We start from the raw sequence: 15,811 nt of genomic DNA, 5'->3' as shown, positions 1-15,811 counted from the left end.
CGCGCACAAGGTTTTGATTTACCGTAGATAGATTAAACATAGCTTTAAGTAGGATAATCTAATCCTTTTATGAGATAAATCTCGAATGTTAGCATTGAAATTCCATTTGTTATATTTTTATTTAATTGTAATAGGAGTAAAAAAAAGTTGGGCCTGAATGCCAAAGGTGTGGGATGGTTTAAATACACTAAATATTATGTGCTGAAATGGGGATGTCTTATNATTAAACATAGCTTTAAGTAGGATAATCTAATCCTTTTATGAGATAAATCTCGAATGTTAGCATTGAAATTCCATTTGTTATATTTTTATTTAATTGTATTATATTTATATTTACTCTTTAGTTTAGTTTTATTAATAACTATTATTTATTTATGATGAGATTGGTTTCCATTTGGTTTAATCAGCATTTTCACTCAACTGTTAGCCCTCCTATGATATATTCGGAAGTTGTCACTCGAACGTCACAGACATTATTAATTAATTAAGAAAAAGTATACGCGTAAATAACTATCTGGTGTCGGAAATCATGACGGAGGAGACTGTGATTTTACCATCGTTTAGTCTCCGCATCTTTATATTACCCATTAAAAAGCCATCTTTTGAGACAACCGAGGGCTTGTCTCACGATTAGTTGCCGAGTAAGCGGTATACGAATCAAAACTGTATTCTATACCCCGGCGGACTTCACATTTTGTTGTATATTAAATTTAATTTTCTGGTTTGAATTTACTATTTCGTTTCGGGTTATTCTTTCGCCAGATTTTAACCTTCCTTTTCCAATGTGATCCTGTCGTACCAACCTAATCTAATTTCTTTACTAGTAAATTAACTTCAATAAACTTTCTTTACTAGTGTCAGGAATCCAGTGAGAAAATCGTGAAAATCATTTTAACATCATGAGTTATCTTAAATCGGTGAGTGAGGTCACAAAGCCTTAAATTTTTTGAAACAAATTAGCAATTAAATTAATTTATGTCAACAAATTGTGATCTCAAACTCAGTAAACATCAAAAAACTTTTTCCAGGAAATAGTAACACCGAGTTGGGTAGTCGTATTGAGTGAGTAAATATTTGTTTTAATAATGAAAAAGGTATAGATTTACTAATTTACATCATTTTGAATAATTTTACAAGAGTAGGGGAGACCGGGGCAACTTCGGCATGCGGGGCAAGTTTTTCAAGCGTTTTTTTTTAAAAACAAATTAAAAGTAGACTTTGGTTATAGGTTAGGCAGTTGAGTTTTATTGGTGGCTTGTTGAGTGTAGTGTTTTTATTGTTCTCCAACAAGCGTAGTTGAATTATCAAGCAAATTTTCATTTTCGTTGAATTCCATATAATATTTTTTTTCCATTTATATTGAATTGGCAGGTTTTGTTATAATTCCATGATAACGAAAGTTACTTTTCCTGTTAGAAGGATGTAACTTCAACTTATTCACGTGGCCAGATCGTGGCTTGGCATTCTGTTCTCAGGGTTGTACTTAATGTTTCGAAATCATGACTAGCGGGGTAAGATCGGCAACATAAAGCCACATTAGAAGCAAAGGATAAAAATCAAACAGATGATAAATGAAAACATGTTTGCATTTGTTATTCATGTATATATGTCTTTGAACTTGCATTTCGTTGTAATAATATTAAATGGGTGTTGGATTTGTATTTCTTTGTTTTAATAGTGAATTCCAACTTATACATTGTTAATAACATAATTTTATATACGTGCCTATCTTGCCCCATTACTGTTGCCCCTATACCAGGGGCAACTTTAATAAAAATAATTAAAATAATTACAACTTTACAAAAAGAGAGAAGTTGCCGATCTTGCCCCTATACCCGGGGCAACTTCGTCAATTTCTCTCTTCTTGTAAAGTTGTAATTATTTTAATTATTTTTATTTCCAAACTGATTTTAACCAGTTCTATAGTAAGAAAATATTTCAATAGACAATATGCAAAGCATTTTTTTCAGTTTGCAGCAGTATTTATTACACAAAATTTAAGTAAAGCTTAACATGCCGATCTTGCCCCGGTCTCCCCTAATATTAAACAAAAAAATATAAAATTTCTGATAATATTCAAAAATATTTGCGTCACAATACAATATAAAACACATAATTATAAACTTAAAAAATTAATTAATTTCATAATTTTTAAAATTTAAATAATTTTTGCAAATTTAATATATCTAAGCAACACATGTTACTACTGCTGTGTTTCTCTAAACTTAATATATCAACATATATTTATTTTATCAAAACAGAATAGTAGTATTTAAATGTGGTATTATTATTGCCATGCGTATAGAATTATATATAATATAACATTGCATAAATCACAATTCATTTTACTATATTACAATCAAGGATATCTGCATTATTAATATTTGCTATGCGTTTCTGCGATTCTATTCCACGTGGAAGTAACGAGGAAAAATATATTGTCTATCTTTCGTCTTTTCCTGCTTCAGATTTGATTACACCGAATATAATTACAGTAGAGCGTCGTTTATCCGAATCAATTGGGGACTGGGGTTGTTCGGATAACATATTTTTCGTATAACCAATTATGTACGAAAAAATATATTAACCTATCCGGTGTTGAAATTTTTCTCCGTTGCGTATCGCTTTGCGTTGAATTTTCGTCGATGTTAAGCCTAACATAAACTTTTTAAAATAATAATCGTGGCTATTGTATCGTTAAAAATTATTTCTTTATTTTGTACAAACAAAATAAATATATTTAAAAATATAAAACAATAAAAAAATTATGCTTCAGAACTTAATTTAGTATCAAAAACGTAAAATATTTGAGTAGCCCAAGACATAGCCAAAGATTCCAGCGCCATAGCACTAGCAAAAATTTAAATTTGCCAACTGGAATTCATTCGGATAACCGACTTTCGGATAAACGACGCTCTACTGTATTCAAACTGTAAACTTGTATTTAATTTATTATTTAATGTCAATTAACGATTTCATTTTTTTTAATCCAATACGAAACGTAAATATTTATTTGTAGTCGGTTTAATTTTTAAATACTAAATGGCAAAACATTAAAAATTCATCGAAACAACTTAATAACGTTCTTCTCAAATATATTTTTATGGCTCAGTGATAATTAATTCCAAAAATTATTTAAAAGTTTCTTTTTTTCGCTAAATTGTTCATGAAACTTGTACTGCAAGTTTTTTCCTCGTAAACAATTTAAATTTCCTTGCAGCATCCATTTTTTTTTTTCATGTTAGCAAGTCTAACGTCTGAATCCAGTCTTCGAGTTACAAAATTCATTTGCGAATTCGTTATTAAAATATTATAAATTATAACAATGTCGATAAATACAATTAACGCCTGATCGTACAACTTAACGTGGCATAAGATATTTCGGATAATGAAAATGAACAATGTATGGTGAGTAACTATTAAATGGTTTAGATAGATTGGCATGCAAATGCATTTTAATGCTAAGTTAAATGTAATTAATTCGTAAAGACTTTAAAAATATCGAATAAAGTAATTGATATTAAATTTGCTTCCTAGCTTTATAAGTAAAGTTAACAAAAGACCAATTAAACTTTGAAATTTATATGTAAAAAATGTCTAATACCATTAGGTTCTTATCAAATTTGAAAAGTGTTTTTCGTGTATTGTGAAACAAATAGTGCTATATTATGACTTATTTATTATGTTAATTATTTCTAATTTATCTAAAATAATAAGAAATTCGTTAAACAGTATTTTTCTTATTATTTAAGATAATGAGACTGATACGGTATTAAAAGACCCTGCTTAAACATGAATAGTTAAAATTTACAATTAAAAAGTTGTGATATGTTTATTATTTACAGTAAGTAATATTTTAATAAATCGGTACGAATTTATTGTTGCAATATATTAAACTATTAGTAGAACTTTATAGAATTATTATAGATTGTACAAGATTATAATATTGGCGTACAGTAACTCGTCTCTGACTGTTCATTTAACGTGAATAGTACTTTGGAATACCAAGCCGAGTTCGTTGCAAGTAGTTGATTTTATTACTAAATTTAATAAACCGTAATTTTTTTTTATAAATATACAAATTACATTTTTAAAGTTCATTTATTGTTAACGTAGATAACTATTAGTGAAAAGTCGTGAAATTAAGGACACACTAGCGTTTTCGAATGCACAAGTTCATGGTTTACTATATGACGACATGGAACCTGAGGAAAAAGTTGATATAAAGCTATGTAATGTTAATTTTTGTAACATGCCAAATTTTTTACATTTCAAAAATTGTTTGTACATATTACCAAAGTTCTTTGTTAATCTTTTTTCTTCATTGTTATTATTTATTTTTTGTGGAAACATCACTATTACAAAATTATTGGTTAATCTAAAAGACAGTAGTAATCGATAGCTAGATTGTAATTGTTCTGAAAATCCAAATGCCAATTTAAAAACTTATTTCTTGCTTAGAGACTTCATCTAATTCCATATATTTACATTAATGTACATCTGTTCCTCTTGCTTTTCAGTGGTTTGTTCATAAATATTTAATTGTTTAATTCGACTTTTACTTTTTATTAGTTAGAAATAATATTGATTTATTACGTACTATGCATTTAAGTATTAAAAATTATTTATATGCGTGAGTTGTACATTTCTTTTTTGTAGTTTTTAGTTGTATTCAGCTGTATATTAGATATTTGTTTTAATAATGAAAAATACATTGATCTACTATTTTACATAATTTTGAGTGATATTTAACAAAAAAACAAAAAATAGAATTTTTCATATTACTCAGAAAGATATTCTACAAGAAAATTTCAATTCATTTCATAACTGAAAGTTTAATGAGTTTTATGAACAATGAATAAATGTTCAATGGCTTTATAAAATTTTAATTGAATTTTTAGAATTATTGTATTTATGTAAATCATAAAAATATGAAAAAACTTTAAAATATTTGTTGTCTCTTTGTGTTCCTTTATAATTCAAAACTTCACTGGAGGTGATGGCCTTATTTAGAGACTTTCTTTTAAGGAATCCCGATATATACAATGAGACAACAGTTTTATAGTTATGTCCGATAAAAAAAAAAACAGTTTTTTTCGTAAATTTTTAAAATTAACTAAATAATGTTTTATTTTTATTTTTTATAGGCAAAATAAATAAAATTAATCAAAATTGAAACATGAAAATTGACTGTGTGAGGAATCGATTATCCATCGTTTTTCGAAAATTAGGAAGATTAATCGGACTTCATCCGTACTTCTTTATCTTTTTTCCTATTTTAATAACAGCGTCATTCTCAGCATTCATCTTTAATATAAACACTGACTCAAACACAATCGAACTGGCATTCGCAGATTCAGGAAAAGTCTATAATACTAAGAAATTTATTGACGAAACGTTTCCTTTTAATACATCGAAATTCCTTGATCCGACAAGTTTTACAGCTCTACCAAAATGTGTGTTTGTGATATTTACAAGAAAAGGTGGTGGAGACATGCTCGAGAAAGATGTGCTACTAGAAATAAGTCAGGCGGATCAATTTATTAAAAATATAACAATTAATGAGAAAGGTAGAAAAATTGGATATCCAGATATTTGTGCACGTGTAGGCGAAAAATGTTTTGAAAATCCCATTATCGAAATATTGCCCGAAATTGATAATATAGTGCAGAGAAAGAAGAAATTGAAGTATCCGTTCGACGTAGATCTTTTGACATACTCTTATCAAATTAATTCTCTCAACTTTGGGGGTGTAATCGAAAATGAGAACGATGTGATTCAAACAGTAAATGCTATAAGATTAACCTATTTTACTGACGAGAGCGACATGAAAAAACACAATGTGATAGAAAGATGGCAAAAAGAAGTTTATAATCGAATAAGAAATCATCAATTTAAATATGTTTTGTGTATCATTGATTACATGTGGTCACTCGAACAACAAAATGTGCAATTAATGGATAATTTGGAACCGATGATTGGTGCACTAGTTGCATTTATTTCTGTTTTTACTATTGTCACGTGTATGAGCAACAATTGGGCAAAAAGCAAGCCTTTGCTTGGTGTTGCAAGTGTCGTATCTGCTGGTCTGGCCGTGGTCACCTCTTTCGGATTCATGTCGGCTGTCGGTGTACAAAATACTATTTGGAACATCACCATTCCATTTTTAGTTCTCGGTAAGTTATCACTTACACTTTTATATTTGTACCATTTTAGATTATGATATTTTTTTAGTAATGATTTTCTGATGTAGTGACAGAAATCGATGATGCTTTCGTGTTATTGGCGTGTTGGAGAATATCAAACCACAAGCATAAAGTACACAAACGCATGGAAGAAACATTGGGTGAAGCAGGAATTTCTATAACTTTAACATCGTTGACTAATCTGTTTTCCTATTGCATTGGAATGACGGCATCTTTCCCTCTTATAAGAATGTTTTGTTATTATTCGGCAACCAGCGTAGTGTTCACATTTTTGTATCAAATAACATTTTTTGCAGGTTGCATGGCATTATCAGGATACAAAGAAGAAAAACAACAACAAGCACTTCGTCTTAATTTCAGTAAGATCATTTAATTAACTTTTTAAATTTAAAATTGTATGTNTTTTTTTTTTTTTTTTTTTTTTTTTTTTTTTTTTTTTTTTTTTTTTTTTTTTTTTTTTTTTTTTTTTTTTTTTTTTTTTTTTTTTTTTTTTTTTTTTTTTTTTTTTTTTTTTTTTTTTTTTTTTTTTTTTTTTTTTTTTTTTTTTTTTTTTTTTTTTTTTTTTTTTTTTTTTTTTTTTTTTTTTTTTTTTTTTTTTTTTTTTTTTTTTTTTTTTTTTTTTTTTTTTTTTTTTTTTTTTTTTTTTTTTTTTTTTTTTTTTTTTTTTTTTTTTTTTTTTTTTTTTTTTTTTTTTTTTTTTTTTTTTTTTTTTTTTTTTTTTTTTTTTTTTTTTTTTTTTTTTTTTTTTTTTTTTTTTTTTTTTTTTTTTTTTTTTTTTTTTTTTTTTTTTTTTTTTTTTTTTTTTTTTTTTTTTTTTTTTTTTTTTTTTTTTTTTTTTTTTTTTTTTTTTTTTTTTTTTTTTTTTTTTTTTTTTTTTTTTTTTTTTTTTTTTTTTTTTTTTTTTTTTTTTTTTTTTTTTTTTTTTTTTTTTTTTTTTTTTTTTTTTTTTTTTTTTTTTTTTTTTTTTTTTTTTTTTTTTTTTTTTTTTTTTTTTTTTTTTTTTTTTTTTTTTTTTTTTTTTTTTTTTTTTTTTTTTTTTTTTTTTTTTTTTTTTTTTTTTTTTTTTTTTTTTTTTTTTTTTTTTTTTTTTTTTTTTTTTTTTTTTTTTTTTTTTTTTTTTTTTTTTTTTTTTTTTTTTTTTTTTTTTTTTTTTTTTTTTTTTTTTTTTTTTTTTTTTTTTTTTTTTTTTTTTTTTTTTTTTTTTTTTTTTTTTTTTTTTTTTTTTTTTTTTTTTTTTTTTTTTTTTTTTTTTTTTTTTTTTTTTTTTTTTTTTGTTTTCGTCGTTATGCTTCAGAACTGGCAAGAGCTCTTCCTCTTTTAAGTTTGGGCATTCTATAAAATATAAATCAAATCACACTTTATTTTCAATTTATATTCAGTCAATGTATCACTTTGACAACTCACACTTCACTGTTTGTTTTTATTCACTTACTGCCCTACTTTGTGATTATCACTTCTTCCTTTTGTCACTGATAAGAAACTGACGTTCGAACCCACGACGGATCTTGCTTTATTTATCCTTACCAATGGGTACTCCCACCCATACAAAAAATACTTCGATTGTTCCATAATGTTTCACAACACTCGAGAGTGTTCTGGAATGATCCACAATGTTCCGGGTTGATTCCGAACGTTCCGGAACATCCCGGAACATTCTGTAATGTTCTGGAATGCTCTCGAATGTTCTGGACTGTTCTAGAAATTTTTAGAGGGCGTAACTTTCAGCTCTTATATCTTCAACAGCAGGTCATTCAGGCAAGAACGGGAACCTTCTTCATGAATGGGGGATAGAGGGCGACAACACCATATAACTGCGTTGATCGTACCGGGACTCGTTCTTGAGTTTTAGCAGCACGCGCATTATATACTTACCTTTCCAATATATATTAGTGATGATTAAAGAAAGATTAGTATTTCTTACGTATGTTGTTTATAATTACACATTTTATGAAAGTTATACGAAAATTCCTAAATTTTTTATAATTAAATTTCTTTTGCCAGTACTGCAGAATTAAAGTAATACATATTCTTGTTTCATTAGCCATTTCTATAATCGTGCGATATTTTCAGGCTCAATTTCGTATGATGAGTGATTAACTTATATAATTGTATTTTTTGCCTTCCTTAACTAATTCTTGTTGAAATTACTGTTGACATTGAACATATTATTGACATTTTTTCAAAACTATTCTTTTTCTTCTGGTTCCATATTTATTTTTGAATGTAGGACTAGTATTATAACAATTTCAATTGTGCTTCACGTGTGAGTTCTTCTGCTTTCTTATTATTCTATTCACATATATTACCTAACCAACTTTTCCTTCTCCTTCCTGGGCTTTTCTATCCACAGATTTTTCCCTTTAAAATATTTCTCAAAATTTCATATTTACTTCCTCGGATGATGTGGCCAAAATACCCCGTCTTTCTTCTTTTAACTGTATTTAAAACTTCTTTTTCTTTCCCCATTCTTTTCAAAACTTCATTATTTGTTATTCTATCTGTCCAAGATAATTTTAAAAGTCTTCTATATAACCACATTTCGAATGCTTCAAGTTTGTTTAACGTATTTTTATCTAAGGTCCACGTTTCTACTCCATAAAACAAAACTGACATCACATAGCACCTTAACATTCTAATTTTAAGATGTAAATTAAAAACATTGCATTTGAAAAATTTCTGCATTCTGATAAAAGTACCNACCATTGAAGGTCTGCCGGGGACTGAGGGCCATTCCTGGATTGTATGTCATAATACTATAACTAGGAAGAAAATAATGTGGTGGTTTTCCATTGCCTTCCACATTCCCATGCCGTTGACTAAGTAAATAGTTCATCCGCCTTAAGGAGCAATTTCTTACTCCTAGGACAAGAGATTGCCCTTCTTCATCACAAGAATGAAGTTAGAAGTTTATCCCGACTCCTGCTCGGTCCCCTCCTATGTTAGCCGTCTTACCAACGTTGCCCATCCTTCACCGGAGGCATTATGTCCCACACTAGGAGGTATAGGTAGGGGTTTTCCCATCAGCAAATTTGAGACCGCAAAGGCATTTCTCAAATTCTTCGGTACTTTTGAAGGACTTTTCAGAACTATAAACAATTTAAATTTCTCAAAAAAGTAAAATTTTTCTATAGTATATTGAATTGACAAAGCTAAGAATAGTACAGTCCACATTCTTGATGGTATTTAGAACACAGTACCCTCGTTAAATTAAAATAGTTTAATATATTATTAAAGTATGATTTATCGTAAAGTCGCTTTATTTCAAAATTAGTTTGAATTTTTATTTTAAAGTTAAGATTACAACTTTGCTCTTTCTAGCTTATATGTCGCTGCACTGATTTTTGGTGTATGTTACTACTCAGGCTTTGCTTCAGTTTTAGGAACTTGTAGCATAAAATTTTCATGCCAGCATTCAACGCAGAAGTAGTATTATTCTAACGTAATCCTCTGAGAGAGTTCTTTCATTTCTCTTTTTTTCTGTTCATTTACCTCCTTTTATTTTCTCACTTTCCCCTTCTCCGTTTGCAATTATCTTTTATTTTATTTTAACAAAAAACAACGACCTTTTGAAATAGAAGCTTCCGTTGAAATAAAATAAAAAGTATGGTAAGAAATATTACAAAGAAAAAAATGATTTTTCTGAATAATTATACTTTGTCATGTGATTCATATAAATGTGTAAGCACGTTTCATTTCGATTATTTATTTTTCAAATAATTAATATTACATTAAATGATTTAAACTTAACTATACATTGTTTTGAAATAATTTTTCGAATAGAAATCTTGTATTAATATCTTAAATGGTTAATTTTATTTATAGAAGATATCGAAAATTTTTCTACAGAAGAAGAAACGTCAACTGATGAACCAACAATGGCATATTTTAGGGACAAGTTCGGAAAAATTCTATCTATGAATGTAACGAAGATAGCAGTTATCATCGTTTACTTTCTGAATTTATCATTTGGAATATGGGGAGCCTTAACTATAAAACACGGTATTGATTTTACTAAGTTATATCCAGAAGAATCAGAAATAACACAGGGTATTAAAATATATTATAATAGTTTCGGCCGTTATACGTTTCCTTACCAAATAGTCATTAACAGCACACTTGATTATTCAGATTTAAATGTACAGAAATCTGTAGACGAACTACTCAACAAATTCGAAAGTCTTCCATACATTGCCGATTCCAGATTTACATTATCATGGTTAAAATATTATAAAGAATTTCAAAATCACCCGCTAGCAAAATATTTATTACGAGGTTACAACATGTCGGTTAAAGAAGATTTCTTGGATGGACTTCGCAATGTTTTCCTACAGTTTACATCAGCGGAACAATTCTCCGACGATATCGCATTCAACTCTGACGGATCCGATATTATAAGTAGTAAATTCCATATCCTTGTAAATGATACGTTAAGTCCAGCAGCTGAAATGGAAATGTTAAAAACTCTGTGGAAAATTGCTGACGAATTCGAATTTCCTGTTTTTGTTCATGCAGCAGTCACACCTCTGTACGAACAAGGAATAATAATTGGACGTACAATTAACGATTTATTTTGGATTACTTCACTTTTGGTTATGATTCTTTTCGTAGTTATCATACCAAACATTGTCGTTGCTGTTTTGGTTGCAATATCGGTAACATCCACTATTGTAGAAACTTTAGGATACATGTCTCTTTGGGGTATAAACATGGACATTTTATCTATGATGAGTCTGATATTATGTGTCGGATTCTGCGTAAATTATCCGGCTCACATATCTTACGCCTATATTTGTTCTCCGTATCAAACCCCCAATGAAAAAATGAAAGACAGTCTGTATCGTATCGGTTATCCAATATGTCAAGGATCTCTGTCAACCATTTTAGGAATTTTATTTGTATACAGAGATATGTACGCTTTCATTATATTAGTAAAAATTGTATTTCTTATTGCATTGGAAACTGCATTTCATGCATTGATTTTTGTTCCTGTTGTTCTTTCTTTAATCTCTTCAATCTTCATTAAAGCTAATAACGAAATATAGGGCCAGAAGCAAAGGAAAATATTTTCGGAGAATTTACTATTGTCTATTTAAAATAAACTTACAATTTTAAAACTTTTCAACATAGTTTATTTTTATTTAATTTGACGTTATATTTGTATCAGTGGTTAGTTCTAAAAATAAGTCACGATATAGTGTATTTTTTTTTCTTAATTATTTTAAATCGAAAGTTTTCGAAATTACTACGTTTGCTGATGTAATTATGTACGAATAGATGTTACAATTTTTTAATTTTTTGTAATCGCGTTATTATAAATTATAAGTCCAGTTGAAATGTATATCTAGATAAAATATTGAATTTTGCGTTGACTTTAAACATTTTTGAACTTCTCTACAATAAAAAGTTTAAAGTTATACTTTGTGTTCACCTGTTGTATTAAAACGTTTTTACGTTAATAAATTTTATAAATATTTTAGTAACGTTTGAATTCTTTCATTATATTAATAAATTAGCAGATAAATCGGTTTTCATTGCAACTAATAACCTTTAGCGTAGGCCGACTTCAACTTACTTTCCTGCAGTTTCACTCATGTTGTAACTGTTATATACCTGAAAATTATTTTTTTATATCAGTAATATCATTTTGTTTTCTCGCTCCGATAAATACAAGAAAAAATAAATATAAAAGTCATAAAGTGAATATAGAAGATTGATAAATAAAATCTTTCGAATTTTGATTGTTTATGTCTAGATTTTTCTTTAGTGTTAAGATGCACGATTTTGTTGAACTTAATACCCGCTGTGTTTTCTGCTGAGAATTTATTATAATCTATAGGCTGGTTTGTGTATAACAAAGATTAATGATATAATATTTTAGTGTTTGAAAATCGATATAAAAAAAAATTAAAAAAATGTTTAACATAGCTTAATTAGAATTTAACTAAATTGTGATTTTACGTTTAATTATTATGTCTTTTTGTCCTTTTTTAACACTATTTATAATTTATTTTGTATACTAGTATATTCTATATATTAACAGGACTTATTATACTAGAATTATGGATGCAGATATTTAGTCTTACAGTATAAAAATAATGTTCTTTATTAAGTTCACTATAACTATTACAATGCCTTCAACTGATATGAGGAATCAAACTTGTCTTGGTATTTCTCCACAAACCACAAAGACTAGAAAACCAGGCCAATGAATGAAATGGACAATTCAAATAATTTTAAGAAGTTTATTATTTGTATTGTTTACATTACTTGTTAAACAGTTTGTTTTAGAATTACATTTGGTTAGAAAATAATTAAATTATACATTTACATCAGTTCCAATAATATTGTCTGTTTGTTTATTTATTTATTAAGTTATTGCAACGTGACACTTGGGCGATCTGCCTAAAGGAGATGCTTTCCAGGTGGTCTTTTAAGGGTAACTGGCCCCTGTTCAGACAGTACAGAGGAAAAGAAAACTCAGAAAACACCACGTGGCAGGCATGTCCGGTAGAGTCGCAAANATTATTATGCCTTTTTGTCCTTTTTTAACACTATTTATAATTTATTTTGTATACTAGTATATTCTATATATTAACAGGACTTATTATACTGGAATTATGGATGCAGATATTTTGTCTTACAGTTTAAAAATAATGTTCTTTATTAAGTTCACTATAACTATTACAATGCCTTCAACTGATATAAGGAATCAAACTTGTCTTGGTATTTCTCCATAAACCACAAAGACTAGAATACCAGGCCAATGAATGAAATGGACAATTCAAATAATTTTAAGAAGGTTATTATTTGTATTGTTTACATTACTTGTTAAACAGTTTGTTTTAGAATTACATTTGGTTCGAAAATACTTAAATTATACATTTACATCAATTGCAATAATATTGTCTGTTTGTTTATTTATTTATTAAGTTATTGCAACGTGACACTTTTGCGATCTGCCTAGAGGAGATGCTTTCCAGGAGGTCTTTTAAGGGTAACTGGCCCCTGTTCAGACAGTACAGAGGAAAAGAAAACTCAGAAAACACCACGTGGCAGGCATGTCCGGTAGAGTCGCAAACCAGTTACCAAACACCCAGTGTTCAGGGAACAGAACCGCTTGTGTACTGGCGGGATTACAGAAATACCAACTGAAATAAGTTATATCAAAAAATTGATGAATAGTGAACCAATTATTTTTGAATGTGAAAAATGGAAAAATTTAACAATGAGTTGCAAAAAACTTTTCTGGCTTTCATGAGATTTTATTTTAAAAAACTCGTTATTACTTATGTGTAGAATTTGTATTTATGTAATTTAAATTATCTGAATAAATCTTAATATACTATTATTTATTCATTGAATATTATCCCCATTTAATATTACATAGAGCGCGTATAATATTTTATATGCACCATAACATTATTTGATTTTTTAATATAAGGTTAAAAAGTGGGAGTTTGTCATTTCTACTTCTTACACTAATTGTAAGATCGTCTTTCTATTTAGAATGGTTTAAGTATAGATTAACTACAATTAGCAAGTTAGAATACTTGTTATTTGGGTCTTAACTATCTAGTTATAACAATAACAAATAACGCTATAGCCCAGGACTATAAATTAAATAGAGTTAGATAACCCAATAAATAGAATTTAACAATTTTCAAGGGGCTTATCACACCAAGGCCGACAGAAAGGACCAGAGTTTTACGAAAATGTTATTAACTTTTTTGTAAAAGTTTGGTTCGTAACTTTTCGGTAAAAGATAACCCAATAAATAGAATTTAACAATTTTCAAGGGGCTTATCACACCAAGGCCGACAGAAAGGACCAGAGTTTTACGAAAATGTTATTAACTTTTTTGTAAAAGTTTGGTTCGTAACTTTTCGGTAAAAGTTCTTACAATAAAAAGTGATTTTTCGAAAATTCCCTAGTAGAGGGAATGGTAAAAAATTAAGAATTGACCTGAATAACANCTTTCCAGGTGGTCTTTTAAGGGTAACTGGCCCCTGTTCAGACAGTACAGAGGAAAAGAAAACTCAGAAAACACCACGTGGCAGGCATGTCCGGTAGAGTCGCAAACCAGTTACCAAACACCCAGTGTTCAGGGAACAGAACCGCTTGTGTACTGGCGGGATTACAGAAATACCAACTGAAATAAGTTATATCAAAAAATTGATGAATAGTGAACCAATTATTTTTGAATGTGAAAAATGGAAAAATTTAACAATGAGTTGCAAAAAACTTTTCTGGCTTTCATGAGATTTTATTTTAAAAAACTCGTTATTACTTATGTGTAGAATTTGTATTTATGTAATTTAAATTATCTGAATAAATCTTAATATACTATTATTTATTAGTTTAATATTATCCCCTATTTAATATTACATAGAGCGCGTATAATATTTTATATGCACCATAACATTATTTGATTTTTTAATATAAGGTTAAAAAGTGGGAGTTTGTCATTTCTACTTCTTACACTAATTGTAAGATCGTCTTTCTATTTAGAATGGTTTAAGTATAGATTAACTACAATTAGCAAGTTAGAATACTTGTTATTTGGGTCTTAACTATCTAGTTATAACAATAACAAATAACGCTATAGCCCAGGACTATAAATTAAATAGAGTTAGATAACCCAATAAATAGAATTTAACAATTTTCAAGGGGCTTATCACACCAAGGCCGACAGAAAGGACCAGAGTTTTACGAAAATGTTATTAACTTTTTTGTAAAAGTTTGGTTCGTAACTTTTCGGTAAAAGTTCTTACAATAAAAAGTGATTTTTCGAAAATTCCCTAGTAGAGGGAATGGTAAAAAATTAAGAATTGACCTGAATAACAACAGCTTTTACTGTACTATTTTAGATGCGATTTTTGATTTATAAGTACGTTTTAGTAGAATATGCAATGAGAGTTCACACTAAGAAGGGATTTTTGAAAATTTACCGCGAGCGAAGAACAAAAGAATTAAGGCTTAAAAAGTCTTAGCCCCAAATGGCAATACCACAAAAGTGGTTTACGAAGAGGTACTGAAGTAACTGTAACTCTATTTTTCAGTAAATATTTATACTTTAGAAATTTTCATTTAGGTTTCGAAAATAAAATTGATCTCAGATTTATCATATCTCAGAATTCCATGTTTGAAAGTTGAATTTAGGTGATAAATCAAAAATCAATCATTTTACAAAATTAGTAACAACTAGTGATTGAGAATCTAACTGAAGTATTGTGGTAGGGTTATTTATATTAAATTGCAATCCTCTTGAGAAATGCCACTGGTTGCGGCTCTACCCACGCAAATTTTTCCAATTGTCAGAATGTTCTATTTAAAAACAGAAGGAAACATTTTAAAACATGTAATGTTACTGTAACGTTCCAACTTGACACGTCACAAAAATAAATTAGTTCGTTGTCTGTATATTTAAAATTTTTAATGAAAAAAGTAATCGCAATTTGACAATTTTTCTACCTGCAACCTTATCTTTACTTAAGATAAGACCACTTTATTGGTCTGTATTTTATTTCGAATGAAAGGAAATTTAAATAGCGATATTTTGAAACAATAGAGTAAGAGATTCGATACATAACAATTTAATTTTAGCT

At 28.0% G+C, this 15,811-nt stretch overlaps 1 protein-coding gene across 1 annotated transcript; it reads left to right on the top strand.

Moving 5' to 3' along the window:
• The first annotated feature begins 5,179 nt into the window (after positions 1-5,179).
• On the top strand, positions 5,180-11,248 carry LOC111614549 (patched domain-containing protein 3-like). The gene is made up of 3 exons (XM_023355922.1): positions 5,180-6,176; positions 6,254-6,565; positions 10,029-11,248. Exons 1-3 carry the CDS (start codon positions 5,180-5,182, stop codon positions 11,246-11,248), a joined length of 2,529 nt encoding a protein of 842 aa, XP_023211690.1.
• Positions 11,249-15,811: the final 4,563 nt, after the last annotated feature.

Source organism: Centruroides sculpturatus, unplaced genomic scaffold (genome assembly GCF_000671375.1).
Source record: "Centruroides sculpturatus isolate CEXI.00-Female unplaced genomic scaffold, Cexi_2.0 scaffold1738, whole genome shotgun sequence".
In the NCBI taxonomy this organism is placed as follows: Eukaryota; Metazoa; Arthropoda; class Arachnida; order Scorpiones; family Buthidae; genus Centruroides; species Centruroides sculpturatus.
This window is presented reverse-complemented; position numbering and strand designations above follow the sequence as displayed.